Genomic DNA, 15,936 nt, shown 5'->3' with positions numbered 1-15,936 from the left:
ATACATTGCGGTATAAAATAGGACAAGTGAGGCTTCTCATGCAGTTGAATAATTACATTTTAGATATATCGATTTAAAAGTGCGTATTTTCACCTGCGATCATAAATGACATCTAATTAAGTAAAGTAATAAGTTTGTCTGCAAAAGTGTTTCATATAGTCCTAGTACAACTTGGCAGTTAAAACTTCTGACATTGTTTAACACCTAAGGATATTAAGTTTCTCTGTATTGGCAAACTCGTCAAATCCTTCTTGGCAAAATCATGGCAGTTGTCTTCAAGATGGTGTTACCTTTTGTTTAATTCGTCTTTTAAATAAAGCCAGTCTACCAGGTCATCCATGGTCTTTCTTCCCTTATCGCTGCTAATTACGACTATGTCATAAGGCCGGCTAGCTTTTCCTCTGTGTAGATCCTTGACTTTTTCAAGTGTTTTCCCCTTCATTTGTTATTTAAAGAAGGTTTAGCAAATGAGTTCCTATTTTCAGAATGTTTTTCCCTAATGTTTTCCCTTAATAATAATTTTCCCTTCTCAATTGTGAAAAGTTTTATCAATATTCTATGTTCAGTTTTGTTTTTAAGAAGAACATCACACATGCATTACAATGATTGAAAGTCAAGTGCACAGGTGAGAGAAATATTCTTACATCATACATTGCGGTATAAAATAGGACGAATAAGGCTTCTTGAAGAATTACACTTTTATTAGTTATATCGTTTTAAAAGTGCTTATTTTCACAGTCATAATTGACATCTAATAAAGCAAAGTAGTAAGTGAAAGCATCGTTTTCCCAGTTAAAATAATTCAGTTTGTCTGCAAGAGTGTTCCTTATAGTCCTCAATAGTACAACTGAAGTGCTAGGTATGACTTCTGATGTGGATCAGCCAAGGATATAATAATGAGTCTCTGTTTTGGCAAACTCGTCAAATACCCTCTTGGCAAAATCATGGCAGTTGTTTCCAAGATGGTGGTACTTTTTGTTTAATTCGTCTTTTACAAAAAGCCAGTCTACCAGTTCATCCATGGTCTTTCTTCCCTTATCGCTGCTAATTACAACTATGTCATAAGGCCTAGCTTTTCCTCTGTATAGATCCTTGACTTTTTTAAGTGCTTTCCCCCTCTGAATTGTGATTCCCTCGTCATTCTTCTCAATACACCACCACCAACATCTCGTTTCAAACGCGACAAACTGGTGACAAAGGGGAGCAACTGGTCCTCTTGGTTGCCAATGCCAAATAGGACACTTATAGACCCAGATTCTTTCAATCGATTCTTCTTTTTCAATTGCATCCTTCAGTCTCGACCTTAAATCACCATCAGCAAAAGTTTTGAAAGCGACATTTTCATCAGCGTTGGGATGAAAATATACTTTCTTTGTCCAATTTTCTCCATCCTTACCAGACGTTGACGAACTTTTCGAACTTCCCGAACCCATGGTTTCTTTTCTATTACTGTAAGAAGAAAAAAAGCAGTTACAACAAGGCTGTATTGCTCTTGCAATGATGCAATGATATTTCGGCTATCCCGTGCTTTTCGTGCGTTAATTTTTGTTTTAGGAGTGTGCTTTATTAGTTTGGTTGGGAAACTTACGTGTGAGTCAATATTGTGTGTTGTGGGGTGAGGAATTCTTATTCTAGTATCCCAGAATGCATTGTGAGATAACTGATATGGTTAGTTTGAATTTATTTATTTAATTAATAAATAAAATGATACCTTTTTATGCTTGTCATGTTTATTTATAGTATTATTCTTTAGTTTAGGAGTCTATTATTTATTATTTTCCTTGATTCATCCCACATCGAACAGTGAGATTCCTTGTCCTTATGTAAATAGCTGATTCAATCAGGATTCCTACGCTTCGCTTATATAATCCACAAATTCGAAACAATCTTTTTATTTCCGCACTGTATCTAATTACCTTTCTCACAGGATTTTTTTGTTTCGGCTCTCAGACCGAAACGGCACTGAATTCAGTTTGCTAACCCATACTTTTCGTGACTGGTGTCTTTGGTTGTCATTATATCGTCAAACACCTAATGAAATACGGCACTGCCAGGATATAACGTGTAGTTGAAAACGATGACTACGAGGTAGCGGGATATGTTTTTGTGCCTACATTCCTTAGTGGGGGCGGCTTGTTAAGCCTACTTTCGTAACAATTATGAAGGATATATTACATCAACACAAATAGGAGAAAGGCTTCTCTAGAGAGAATCAACCTTGTTTTAATGTGAATATATTCACGGAAGCTCCGCTAAAAACAATATCTTGAACCTTTAGAGCCGAATTTAAATTTGGCAAATCGAATGCCATGAACAAATTATTGGAAAACGTGCTGTAATGTGACGCATGTTCCCTGAACTTTGTTAAATTCTTAGAAACGTATAGTATAAGCCTTTGCAGCACAAATTCCACGTATGTATGAGCACCTTAAAGTACTTTACTATCGGAAAAAATTGCCCATACATTTGGATTATTCGCTCTTTTCGGTCCCAGCCCCTCTCTTTGCTCTCTTTCCAAAGCAAAAGGTTGTGCTTAAAAGGTGGCTGGATCCCCTCACGCTTGACCGCTACCTTCCACTTTTGGAACGCTGGTGCATAAACGTGTTTTATCTGATTGCAAATCTTTTTTGCACATAAGTCACATAAAGATTGAATTAATGTTTGATACAATTTTTAATGAGATCGGAGGTCATAACACGTGATTATGATGAAATATTTGTTTTCGTTTAGAAAATAATTCTAGCCTTGCAGAGCGTTCAACACTAAAATGCTTCGTACCACATAATCATATACTAGATGCCTCCATTTGTAGGGATTTTTGAAAAAATCTATCTAGCTAATTATGAGATATTTGAGACTATTTAAATATAGTGCATAATCTACTTCAAAACTAAACAATGGATTTCATACGGCCGAAATTAATATTTCAGAGCTATATATTCACAAAAGTCATTGCTCATTTAGTTTTACTCTGTATCTAGTTTTAAAAGGAACATTTTGAAGATAATCGACTTATGCGATTTCGTGAAAACGTATAGTGCAGAAGACGGGGTGAACATTTGATGCGCACTTTTCATCGCAGTTTTCTAGTCAATCTTACTAGATCTTCCATTATTCTTAAATTCGCTGATCATTTCTCTCAAAACTACGTCAGGATACAAATTAGAACTTAAACTAATATTATACAAAATTGCAAGACTATTGAACTCCTTTAAAGCGATCTAAAGCGAACGAGAAATACAGAAAACATTGATCGTTTCCCAACGATTTGATGCTCTGGGAATTCTATTGTTTGCTAATGACCATAACATCAAATTCTTTCGCACCATGCACGCGGTCTGATGTCGCTTGGCCGCTTTCCGATTTACTCCCGAAGTATGGTTCTTTATTTAAACTCAAAAGTCTTGCTCGCTTCTTTCTTGAAGTTTTTATTTGAGGCATGTTCGCCGATTCTATTCACTCACACTGACGGCAAAGTACATCATGACAAACGTCCCACGTTTGAATAAAAAAAACTGTTTATTACCAAACTTCGGGAGTAAATCGGAAAGCAGCCAAGCGAGATGAGACCGCGTGCATGGTGCGAAAGAATTTGAAGATTTGATTCTTATCATTCTACGAAGAAAAAAACTGTAGAAATTTAAAGATATTTGACCACGTAGTTTTCGAGTTTTTATAAATTCTTCGAGTTCTGATACTGCGCATGCTCGTGCCCAACCTGGCGCGCGTATAGCCAACGGATAGTATGAGCTTATATAATCAGCAAAAATACGGTTCTAAATTTTAACAAATTCCTATGAATTTTATACCAAAATGTTCAGAAAAAGCGCGGGTTTTTCAAATCCACTTCTGTTTTTTTTTTTTTTTGTTTTTTTTCTTTTTTTTTTGTTGATAGGTTCCATTTTATTTCAAGGAGAGACGACTTTCTAGCTTGACATTGGTTATGTCACGCATTTTCTCAGTATATCTCCGTCCTGAATATGTGTATGTCCTTAATCTATCTATATATATATATATATGTATCATGAACTTCTGTATGTATATATTTCTATACATATATGTATACACTTATTTCAATAAAGTTAGTCACCTGAAAAGCTATAAAGCTGAGGCCGACAAGGATTATGGGTAGATTCATTTCACACGTTCAACCGCTTGATAACTGTTCATGGACTTGTGAATCTTTTACCGTTTACAGTCTCACCTCTTCTGAGCATCATCGAGCTGCAGTTTGTATTAAAAAACTTTGTATATATATATGCTTTTTTGATATGAAAAGTTTCCCATGATGCTCAGTGATCTCAGCTTTCTAGGTTTTTGGTGACTAACTTTATTGAAAAAAGGGTATATACATATTGCACATAGATTACATAGAACACATAGATTACATAGAACACATAGATTGCATAGAACAAAGATTGCATAGAACACATAGCTATAGGTCGCCTATGCGGTCTCAAGAGTACTGGTCGTTGTTTAAATATTTGTACGTCTGTTTTAAAATGCTTTCTAGCATTTCCTGACAGCTTTTTTTCATAGGTTTTGATATCTCTTGCCCTGCACTCACCCACCATAACCTTCTTTTGGAGCGTAGCAATTTCTGAAGTGCTTTGGGTCGCTTCTTAATTCCAAGTGATTGAAAATGTGAAATGAAATCACTTTCATTTGCAGCTTCAAAAGCTTGTGCCAAGCTGAATCTCAGAGCATTGAATAGACAATTGCCATCCTTTTCCATTTCCACAATTTTTAAACCATGAGCTTTGACTGTGGATGCTAGAATATTTGTTGGTTCACTTCTCATAAAAAAGGCCATAGTTGATTGCTGACTTCAATACATTTGCACTTAATGCCTTTCTAATGAGTATATATTGTATAAGATATCATTGAACTCGCATGTCGTAAGGTGTTTGGTAATGATTTCAAGAAACAAAGTTTCTCTGTGGATATGTCCAATATTTCACACACTACATCATTAGATTACATACTATCAGAATATTCATTACAACGATTTTTTGGTTTTTCACTGACACCAATTCCAAAGGCTTCTGCTCAGGCTTGTTTCCTCCATAGAACCACCAGTAGAAATAGCTGTTTTTGCCAGATATGCAAATTTCTTTGCAACAGGAATAACAATTGAAATTCCATGTAATTTGTTTTTTCTTTTAGAATTCCACAAATAAAAAACTAAAGTGAGAAAAGCAAATGCAAGTTGAGGTCCCATTTTCGCCCCAGCAAAGAGATCCTTCAACTTTTCATTTAAAGTTACATTCAAACTTGTACTGAACCCTGGAGGGATGTTTACAATGCACCCTTTTTCAATGTGCTCTTTTCAAATTATTTACTTTATTTTCTAATTAACTTCTGAATAGAGATTCAGTGCCAGAACATGTGTTGCTAATATGTTGCCATTTTTCTACAAAACGTGCAATAAAGTCTATGTAATCTACATGGTCTATGTAATCTATGTGTTCTATGTAATCTATGTGTTCTATGTAATCTATGTGTTCTATGTAATCTATGTGTTCTATGTAATCTATGTGTTCTATGTAATCTATGTGTTCTATGCAATCTATGTGTTCTATGTAATCTATGTGTTCTATGTAATCTATGTGTTCTATGTAATCTATGTGTTCTATGTAATCTATGTGTTCTATGTAATCTATGTGTTCTATGTAATCTATGTGTTCTATGTAATCTATGTGTTCTATGTAATCTATGTGTTCTATGTAATCTATGTGTTCTATGTAATCTATGTGTTCTATGTAATCTATGTGTTCTATGTGATGTATGCGTTCTATGTAATCTATGTGTTCTATGTTGTAATCTTTGTGCAATATGTATATATACATATATGTATAGGAATATATACATATATAGATTAAGGACATACACATATTCAGGACAGAGATATACTGAGAAATAGCCCATTTTCTCTTGTAAAAATACATCCAATAGCGTACATTCAACTCAAAAAGTACCTTTCACTACAAATCCTTCGAAAAGTAAACAAATTATGTGGAAGCCCGCGATTTTGTTGGCTAGCGTTCGCAAAATACCCCCCTGCTGGCGTTTGGCTGACCGAGAAGCGACAGTTTCAGTCTGACACTTCAAACGCGCTAATTAGCGAAGGTTTCAAAATCAATACAAATTCGGCGCGCGGTGCGCTCAAGTGGAAATCGCTGTAAATATAAACAAACTTATTGAAGAACGCGTGAGGTTCAGTGGTCATTTCGTACACTAAACTAGCGAAAACTCACCAAGTTCTTCAATCAAACGAGCTACCTACGAAAGGCAATCTCGCGTCCGAAATAAATGACGTCATTCATAGCAACGACTGGACGCATGCGCTGTATTTGTAGTATTTGACTTTCTATCTGGGTACCACACGGATTTGATTACTAAACTAACTGATGTAGGCCTCACTGAAGGACTAAATATTGTAAGAAAGTGTCAGAAATGGGTTATTTCACAGAACTGTGAGATTGTGAAACGTCGGTACAATCGTTAAATTTGTATACATCTTTATAAAATCAGTCATGCAGATAATTGCTTAGACTATTCATGCTCGCAATATTCTATATTCATGTAGCAAAAATGTCTGAAGTTAAAATAAATATATGATAATCTACTTAACATTGCGCAGTCTAACATGGTAATATATGATCGAGTACGCATTACAAAATATAATATCAATATCTATTTACAATATAATAAAATTTCCTTACTATTAAAATAGAAATTAAATATATATAGATATATATATCACTAAGTGAAAAAATAAAAGTGATTAAATAGGTATAAAATTTATAAAATGTAAACGATACTTAGTTCTAATCATAAAACGCTAGTTCAGAAAAATAAGTTTTAAGCATACTTTTAAAATTACTATAAGATTTAGTTAGCCTTATTTCAAGAGGCAGTCCATTACATACCCTTGGGGCTACATTGACAAAAGCCCTGTCACCTAAAGTCTTCTTTGCTTTTCTACCATATATTATCTATTAGGAACATGCCCTTATTTGATCGTAATTTATATCTTGCGGGTTCCCTTATACTTATTAAATCTTTAAGATACTGTGGAGCAGTACCATATAAACATTTATACACAATCATAGCAATCTTAAATTCAATGCGAAATTTACTGGGAGCCAATGAAGCCTTATAAGTGCTGGAGTAATGTGGTCATATTTCTATACATTGTAAACAAGGCGAGCTGCTGCATTCTGCAGGCGCTGTAGCTTAGTTAAATGAACAGAAAGGACGCCATGCAATAGGCTATTACAGTAGTCTACGCGCGATATTATGGTCGCTTGAACAATCGCCTTCCTATTTTCATATGATAAGTACTTTCTAATTCTCCTAATGTTATGTAGATGGTAGTATACTGAATGACCAAGTCTATTTATGTGGGTGGTCATACTAATATTTGAATCAAACCAGGCCCCCAGATTCCTAGCTGAGTCTACAGCAGATACTTTTGTGGAGCCTATCTGTATTTCTGATTAAAAACTCTGTCTTGGCATCGTTTAATTGTAATAGGCCCTTTGCAGCTAGTGGTCACGTGCTTGGATACCGCTTAGCAACACAAAACTGGAGAGCAAGCCTTCCAGTAAACAAAAGTTGTAATAGGTCAAGCACGCGTGGTTTTATACGATAGTTTCATCGTTCAAAACGCTTAATCCTTTTGCCCTATCTACAAACACAGTAAGATAATCTTAAATTCTCTCCTTTGGACTCGATTTTTGGTTCGAAGTAACGATATTCTTCGCGTTATCGCGAAAAAATTGTCACCGCCGGCCCGCTCGACGGCTGAAAAACATGGCGACTTCGCAAGGTATGTACTTCAAAACTCTCCTTTTTTTTGGTTTCTTTTCAATTATTGGACTTCTAAAATCTCTAAAATAACAGTTTAGATTGTGAATGGTGATCGATTGTAATTGGACGGCATTTTAATGGACGATTTGTTTATTTTTTGTGAGAGTGATTCCACGTCTAAAGTCAAGACTAACCCATGTTTACATATATTCGCTGTAGATGTTAGAACTCCCGACGAGCCATCACATACCAAGAAAAATTCTTCGTACTGATATTTTTATATTTATTTTTGTTTTAGATGAAGTAGAAACTCAAGACATCTCTATCTTTCCTTCCCTCACCTTCGATGATGTAGGGAGCTACGCTATAGAGAAGTCTGGCTGCACAAGCACTTCGAAAGCGTACAAATTTATGGCGGAACCAGGCTATTTACATGACGTTAAAGGTACTTGATAGCCAAAATGTTTTTTCTATTTCATTATGATATGAATGGCAGACAATTCACACTAATTTTTCCAATTTTTTAGTGATATATACCGACCAGTGCGTGAGAGTTAAATGCAAGTGTTACCGCTCAATGAGGAAGTCTGAACCACCGCACATTTTAGAGGTGTCAGTCCAGAACAACAATTTGACATTGCTGTCTGGGCTGTGCTCATGTGTAGCCGGGGCAGGTGGATACTGCCATCATGTGATCGGGCTTCTTTACTATTTAGCCCTTCTTAAGCAACTGGGACATCGGACATTGCCTGATGAGCTAACATGTACCAGCATGAAGCAGCGTTGGAGCATACCTAGAGGATCCAAAATCGCACAAAAAGAAATACAAGACGTGCTAGTGAAAAAACCCCAACTTGGCGCTTCGTACAGTAGATATATCAAGAGTAATTTGTATTCCCCATCTACCCAGTATCCTACCCTCACAAAAGAGCACTTTAATGGCTTCCAACCACCTTATCCTCTCTTTACAACCATTCTGCCCAATCAAGATCAACTTGGCAATATCCCATTTGTACAGAGCAAGTTTGGAAATGTCCCAAAAGGCTGTGTCCTGTCATATCAACAAAAGATGTCAACTGACTACATCATAAATGATTTTACTTGCACTTCTTTCCCAGAGCTTCCCCTCTCAAGTGCAGAGGACAGATTTAATAACAATGTGTCAATCTGTCTTGACAGTCGTCAACAATCTATATTTGGAACATTGTCTGTGACAACAGAGTCATCACTGAGAGTGCAGCAGCAAACAGTCACTCAAAGTCAGAGTGATGTATGGCACCTGCTCAAAAAAAAAAGGGTAACAGCAAGCAAATTTGGCATTGTCGCTCGCCGGGTGTCACATTTTGACACCCTTGTCAATCAGCTAAACCCCACCAGATTTGTACAAACTGCAGCAATGAGAAGAGGCATTGAACTTGAACCACATGCTGCCATGGTCTATGCTAGCAATGCAAAGGGTGGAAGAGTAAACCTCTTCCCATCTGGGCTGATTGTCCACCCAAAGTGCCCATGGCTAGGTTGTAGCCCAGACAGGAAAGTTTATGACCTTGATGCCGTAAATAATGGTCAGAATCCCTTTGGCTTGTTAGAAATAAAGGTCGTTAAAGAGGGGGAAACATCATTTGACAATGTGAGGTATCTCACCAAGGACCAGAACACTAACCAGTACAAACTGAAAACAACAGACATTTATTATTACCAGATCCAGTGCCAGCTTGGACTCACAGGATTAGAATGGTGTGATTTTTTCAGTTACATTGACGAAAATTTGTTTGTTTGCTCTAGAATTAATTTTGATTCAGTGTTTTTCCAGCAAGCAAAGGACAAAGTTGATAGTTTTTTCTTCAATTACTATTTACATCAATACACTAAGATTTTTGTTGTTGTTCTCAAACCATGGCCAGATTTCTTATGATAACAAATATTATATTATTTTTATTAATGACAAATCAATTCATAATCTTAATTTATTTTTTATTATATTTATATCATATTAGTATTATATTTATTTGTGCTATTTAGATTTTGTGTTTGTTCATTAGTTTTTTTTTTTGAGTTTTCATTTACAAACAAATTGAAATAGTTACAAAAAGCAATCCAAGACACATGATAAACCAACCTGCATTAAAGATTATCTAATGGGTTATGTAAGCCACATTAATCATACATTCACCAACTTCTTACAGACACTATGCCTCATTATTACCATTGGATAAAATAAGTGGGCCTTGAAAATTTGTAAGGAGGCAGGCTACAGTATATAACTGATTGACTGAACCTAAAGTGGACAATGGCACATCTGAATCGAAAAAGTGGTACTCTTTGACTCTTCTTATTGCCCTCTCGACATGAATTCTAAGACTTGCTAGTGTCTTTGTTTTTTGAACATCTGCGGCAGAGAATTGTTCCTGACTTTCAAGAAACGGAGGAATATTTAACTCTACCCGCTTCTCCCTAAGTAAATCTTCAATGTCAAACCCTTTGTCTGCCATGACTGAATCACCAGGTTCTAACAAATCTAGAATGCCGCTGCACCTTGTGATTTCCTTATCACTAATCCCCCCTGTGTAAAGGCTAGAAACGAAGCTAATAGCTCCATTAGGGGTAATGCCTATCAAACCCTTGAGTGTAGTATTACTCTTATAACTAGAATAAAGCTGCGACTGAAGTAGTAGGGAGGTAGGTGTTTGAACAAAAATCTCTGTACAATCTAAAATGACACGTGTGCTTGCATAAAGCTTTTTAAAACCTTCTGGCATAAACCTATCAACATCTTGCCTTGAAGGCCAGATCACTTGACTACCAAGAAGAAAATACAAAAAATTAGTCCATGTGATCAATTTCCTGCAAACTGACGATTTATGTATTCGGAACCTATGAGCTAAATCCTGTCCGAATAGACCTAGTTTGAGGCGTACACAAAACATAAACAATTCATCCACAAGAAGCATATTTCTTGAGTCTGGTCTACTTTCTCTTTCTCCAGAGGCATAACAATATGTCATTTGTGCAGCACATGGCTGCAAAAACTTAAAAAAGAACTGAATATGTAAATAGGATGGGAAACCTGTATAAAATCTTATGATCTCATTGTCTGTGCCAAATCTCTCAAGCCCAAATTTATTAAGTGCTAATTGTTCTGCAGCTTGCCTCTTAATGTCCTCAATTTCTTTTGCAGCTTCAACTTTAACCCTTTTTATTTCAGTGAGGGCAGCTGCAGTTTCATTTCTACTTTGTTCAAGTTGCTTTTGTGCATCTTGGAACTGTGCTCTGAGTGACTGGACTTGTGCTTGTAGGTCATCCATGCTGAAGGTTGTAGAAGTGCTGGGACTATTATCTTCATTGTCATCACTTTCATCTGTCTGAGTGTCTCTGTAAAAAGGTTTTGAAATTATGATGACACTCAGTTCACACTCAGTTCACACTAAATAAAAAATTATAAAAGACTAAATTATTAAAATTATAAAATTATTTTGGTTTAAACCAAAATAAACATCAAGTACAATTCCATCAGTCAAGTCTAAATGAAATGTATTGAAGTAGAAATATGTGATATTCATTACCTATCTACTTGTCGAATTATCTTTCTTCTTGCTTTGGATTTGGTTGACCAGTCAAAGATTGATGGTACAGCTTCTCTTTTTAGCAACTGACGTCCAGAATCAGTGGGAGGATTGTAATCTTCCTCAGTGAAGTGTTTTGAGCACACTCTGGTACTTTTGTTAACCTATTATAAATCAAATGTCCTTTTAATAACAATGTAACTGTATTCAACTATTTTTATCTTCATTACAGTTTTTTAAAGATCCACAGGCAATTCGTATTGTGCATTGATATTGTTAGATTCCTATATACCTTGAAGTGTGGGCCCACATCTCTTCGTATCTTCACCAGCCATTCCTTTTTCAATTGCTCATCCCTTGCACGGCCTGGTAAGCGGTGAAACTTTAAATCAGGATGATATCGAGAATCTCCGTTACACAAGGGAACACAACAATGGTACGAAGAATTTTTCTTGGTATGTGATGGCTCGTCGGGAGTTCTAACATCTACAGCGAATATATGTAAACATGGGTTAGTCTTGACTTTAGACGTGGAATCACTCTCACAAAAAATAAACAAATCGTCCATTAAAATGCCGTCCAATTACAATCGATCACCATTCACAATCTAAACTGTTATTTTAGAGATTTTAGAAGTCCAATAATTGAAAAGAAACCAAAAAAAAGGAGAGTTTTGAAGTACATACCTTGCGAAGTCGCCATGTTTTTCAGCCGTCGAGCGGGCCGGCGGTGACAATTTTTTCGCGATAACGCGAAGAATATCGTTACTTCGAACCAAAAATCGAGTCCAAAGGAGAGAATTTAAGATTATCTTACTGTGTTTGTAGATAGGGCAAAAGGATTAAGCGTTTTGAACGATGAAACTATCGTATAAAACCACGCGTGCTTGACCTATTACAACTTTTGTTTACTGGAAGGCTTGCTCTCCAGTTTTGTGTTGCTAAGCGGTATCCAAGCACGTGACCACTAGCTGCAAAGGGCCTATTTAATTGTAACTTATCATCCTTGTCCTTATGTCACTGATACAATCTTGTAACGCAGTAATAGCATCTACCTCAGCCCGCCCAAACATCTGGCTCAAACGATAGATACAGCTGTGTATCGTCCGCATATGCATGTATGTCAGGAAGGTGGGACTTTACAACTTCGAATAGCTTGCTTGCATACGTAAAGAGATTCGAATAGCTTGCTTGCATACGTAAGAGACGTGATCCTTTTGTTTCCCCCTGAGATAATTCAAAGTCCTGCGAGAAGTTCCCGTTTATACAGACACGTTTTTTGTCAGATAGGTTGGGACTAGAACCACTTGAGGGCAATGCCTGTGACACCATATGTTACTTGAAGACGATGCAGGAACTTGTGCTTTTTGTGAAATTTCTTCCTTTAAACACGTCTCTCACACAATAAATAATATGTCAATAATAATATATACAAAATAACAATTATATAAGACTCGAAATAGTAGTTTAGGCTCCGTTTGGTCTGATAAAGTCGCCGTGATAAACCAACATTCAAATGAATAAGTTGGAAAACTAGTGAAAACTAGTGTAAACTGCGTCGGTGTTTTCAGTAAAACAGTTGATAGATAGATAATTTGTAACACCGTATGGTATGTAAAAATGAAACTGACGTTTCGGACGTTAGTCCTTCATCGGAGTAAACGAGAGATGAATGTGGAAATGTGTATATATAGTGAGCGTGGATGGTAAATAACCAATGAGAGATAAGTATAAGGGAAAACAAAAGGAAACAAGAGGATTTCCAACCAGTTTCTCCGATGTAAAGCTGGTTACAGTTAGAACACTGAATACAATAAATAACATTGCTTTACATCGGAGAAACTGGTCGTCGTTTAGGTGACCGTATAAGGGATCACCTCAATGATATTCGGAAAAACGACTCTTCCAAACCAGTTTCCCGTCATTTTAATTCTACCGACCATTCCATTTCTGATTTTGTTGTATTCGGCTTATCCCTAATTAAAGGCGGTAACGACTGCCGCAAAACTAAAGAAATGAGGCTAATTCACACCTTGGGCACGCTTAATCCCCTTGGCATGAACGAACGCTTCTCGTTTAATTAGTCTATTGTTACTTTCGATCCTCTTGTTTCCTTTTGTTTTCCCTTATTCTTATCTCTCATTGGTTATTTATCATCCACGCTCACTATATATACACATTTCCACATTCATCTCTCGTTTACTCCGATGAAGGACTAACGTCCGAAACGTCAGTTTCATTTTTACATACCATACGGTGTTACAAATTATCTATCTATCAACATTCAAATGCCCTCATGTTTCACTCTTAGTACAGCGCATGCGTCCAGCCGTTGCTATCAATGACGTCATTTGTTTGGGACGCGAGATTGCCTTTCGTAGATAGCAGCACGTCGGCTAGTATGACGCATTTCGTTGTTAAAAACAATATGGCGCTGGACTCATTCGTTTGATTGAAGGAGTGAGTTTTCGCTAGTTTAGTGTACACATAGATTACATAGAACACATACATTGCATAGAACACCAGGGCCGTAGCCACCGGTACGGTTGGTCCGGTTGAAACCGGACCAACTTTCGGGGAAAAAATATAAGAAAAATAATAAAAGAATATAAGAAAAAATGAAAACCATCGAAAACCGGACCAATCAGAAATTTGTGGCTACGGCCCTAAACACATAGACCCTGAGCCAGTCCAAGTAGCTTAATTCATTTAATTGATATTTATAGAATATATATCTCGTTCTTATCTTACATTCTGCTTTTGTTTTTTTTTTCTTTTTTTCTTTTTTTCTTCTTTTTATAAATCTAAAAATAACCGAGCTCGAAGCAGTTACGAGTACACGCAGTTTCGGCAGGTTTCGAAATCTCGATTTTATGAGACATTGGTAGGCCTAGATTCTAATAAATACACTGTAAAGAGCAAGGCGGAAGCGAAAGTGCAGTCAGATCATCACTTTATACGACAAAATCATATGGAAGATCTAGAATAATCGTCAAAATTCGCTTTGAAATAAGAAAAGCTAAGTAAACGGTGTATTAAACCATAGCTTACCTCTATTACTGAATTAAAGAAATGCTTTAAGGTGTTTAAGGGCGGCAAAAGCTTCGTCTTTCCAGTTCCGTGTACAGGTGTATCCGATCGACACGTCTACAGAAAAACGTTTGCGCATGCGTACATTTCAGCACGTTTTCTCAATCTCGTACCCAGAGCCCTTATTTCTTACTGCGCATGCTCGACGAAATAATTGGGCTCTGGAAAACTCCAAACCGGAAGACTCAGATTCTGGGTTTCTCGCACATGCGCATTATGACAGACTAGGTAAATTCAAAATGGCGGACGATGTTCAACGAGCATGTGAATTTGCGCTTGGAAAATTAGGTTTTGAAGATGGTTTTCAGTTAAATTAACTCCGAAAATATCTATTGGATGGACATCAATATAATTTCCATTACAAAACCGGCAAAACTTTGAAAAATCCGGCCCTACAGGCTTTTTTGGCGTACTTAATTCGAGACGCCATCTTGTTTACTTTCCCTAGTACTGTAATTTTTATTTCCGGTATCTTCCTTTGTTCTCGAGAACCAATCACAGCACAGGATATGTTGGAGTTTTCCAGAGCCCAATTATTTCGTTGAGCATGCGCAGTAAGAAATAAGGGCTCTGGGTACGAGATTGCACGTTTCTAAGAATTTTGAAGAGTTCAAGTGAGAAAATAAATGTTTCTTTTCTCCAAGTATACAAAATATTTCGCAAGTATACTTTTGTCAGACCAAGATACTGTATTAACAAACACAATATAAAAGAATTAGCCTTAAGTTTCAAGCATGGACACTAAGTTTTGGCATTTTGTGAAGTCCAATTTATAGAGTGCACGCAGTTTCGGCAGGTTTCGAAATCTCGATTTTATGAGACATTGCAATTGGTAGGCCTAGATGCTAATAAATACACTGTAAAGTGAAATCAAACAATTCGAAGAGCAAGGTGGAAGCGAAAGTGCAGTCAGATCATCACTTTATACGACAAAATCATATGGAAGATCTAGAATAATTGTCAAAATTCGCTTTGAAATAAGAAAATCTAAGTACATGGTGTATTAAGCCATAGCTTACCTCTATTACTGAGTTAAAGAAATGCTTTAAGAGCGGCTGTCCGTAAAAATCAGACAAATTCGAAATTTCGTGGCAACAGTCAAAAAATCGATTTTGCTCATACTTTGAAGTTAGATACCCTATCATATAACATTAACCCCTGTGCACTTAGTTTTGCAAAATTCTTTTTAGTTCGGGAGAAATTTCACTTTTTATGCAGATAGGCAAATATGCTAATTTGACGACTCTGAAATTGAGATAAATCACCGATCTCGTGTACGAAATACAATCAATACTTGACCTTTCTAACCTAATAAACTTCAAATATGGTATCTCTATATGCCTCACAATGATTTTCAGACATGTAGCTGTAACGAAGAATTTCTGGAAGAATTGTTTGCAAGACACAGTTTTCTTGAGCTTAAAAGTACCCTCAAAACAAGGGAGAATTTTACCATGGCCGATACAACG

At 36.4% G+C, this 15,936-nt stretch overlaps 3 protein-coding genes across 4 annotated transcripts; 1 reads left to right on the top strand and 2 right to left on the bottom strand.

Moving 5' to 3' along the window:
* Window positions 1-680: 680 nt before the first annotated feature.
* On the bottom strand, window positions 681-14,522 carry LOC116287610 (uncharacterized). Its single transcript, XM_031694296.2, has 2 exons — window positions 14,429-14,522; window positions 681-1,449 (listed from the first exon to the last, which is right to left on the bottom strand). The coding sequence occupies exon 2, from the start codon at window positions 1,431-1,433 to the stop codon at window positions 879-881; it is 555 nt and encodes a 184-aa protein (XP_031550156.2). The 5' UTR covers window positions 1,434-1,449; window positions 14,429-14,522; the 3' UTR covers window positions 681-878.
* On the top strand, window positions 7,538-9,961 carry LOC148905091 (uncharacterized). Its single transcript, XM_089024193.1, has 3 exons — window positions 7,538-7,834; window positions 8,035-8,260; window positions 8,343-9,961. Exons 2-3 carry the CDS (start codon window positions 8,035-8,037, stop codon window positions 9,728-9,730), a joined length of 1,614 nt encoding a protein of 537 aa, XP_088880319.1. The 5' UTR covers window positions 7,538-7,834; the 3' UTR covers window positions 9,731-9,961.
* LOC148905090 (uncharacterized) lies at window positions 9,489-12,427 on the bottom strand. 2 transcript variants are annotated; one of them, XM_089024192.1, is made up of 4 exons: window positions 12,065-12,427; window positions 11,671-11,864; window positions 11,379-11,542; window positions 9,489-11,187 (listed from the first exon to the last, which is right to left on the bottom strand). In XM_089024192.1, the coding sequence occupies exons 1-4, from the start codon at window positions 12,078-12,080 to the stop codon at window positions 10,005-10,007; spliced, it is 1,557 nt and encodes a 518-aa protein (XP_088880318.1). In that variant the 5' UTR covers window positions 12,081-12,427; the 3' UTR covers window positions 9,489-10,004. The 2 variants fall into 2 exon arrangements, with proteins under 2 accessions (XP_088880318.1, XP_088880317.1); XM_089024191.1 differs by having other exon boundaries at window positions 11,671-12,427.
* Window positions 14,523-15,936: the final 1,414 nt, after the last annotated feature.

The sequence above is a fragment of the Actinia tenebrosa genome, unplaced genomic scaffold, assembly GCF_029948245.1.
Source record: "Actinia tenebrosa isolate PJP-AT-01 unplaced genomic scaffold, QUT_ActTen_1.0 PGA_scaffold8__29_contigs__length_14323225, whole genome shotgun sequence".
Lineage (NCBI taxonomy): Eukaryota > Metazoa > Cnidaria > Anthozoa > Actiniaria > Actiniidae > Actinia > Actinia tenebrosa.
This window is presented reverse-complemented; position numbering and strand designations above follow the sequence as displayed.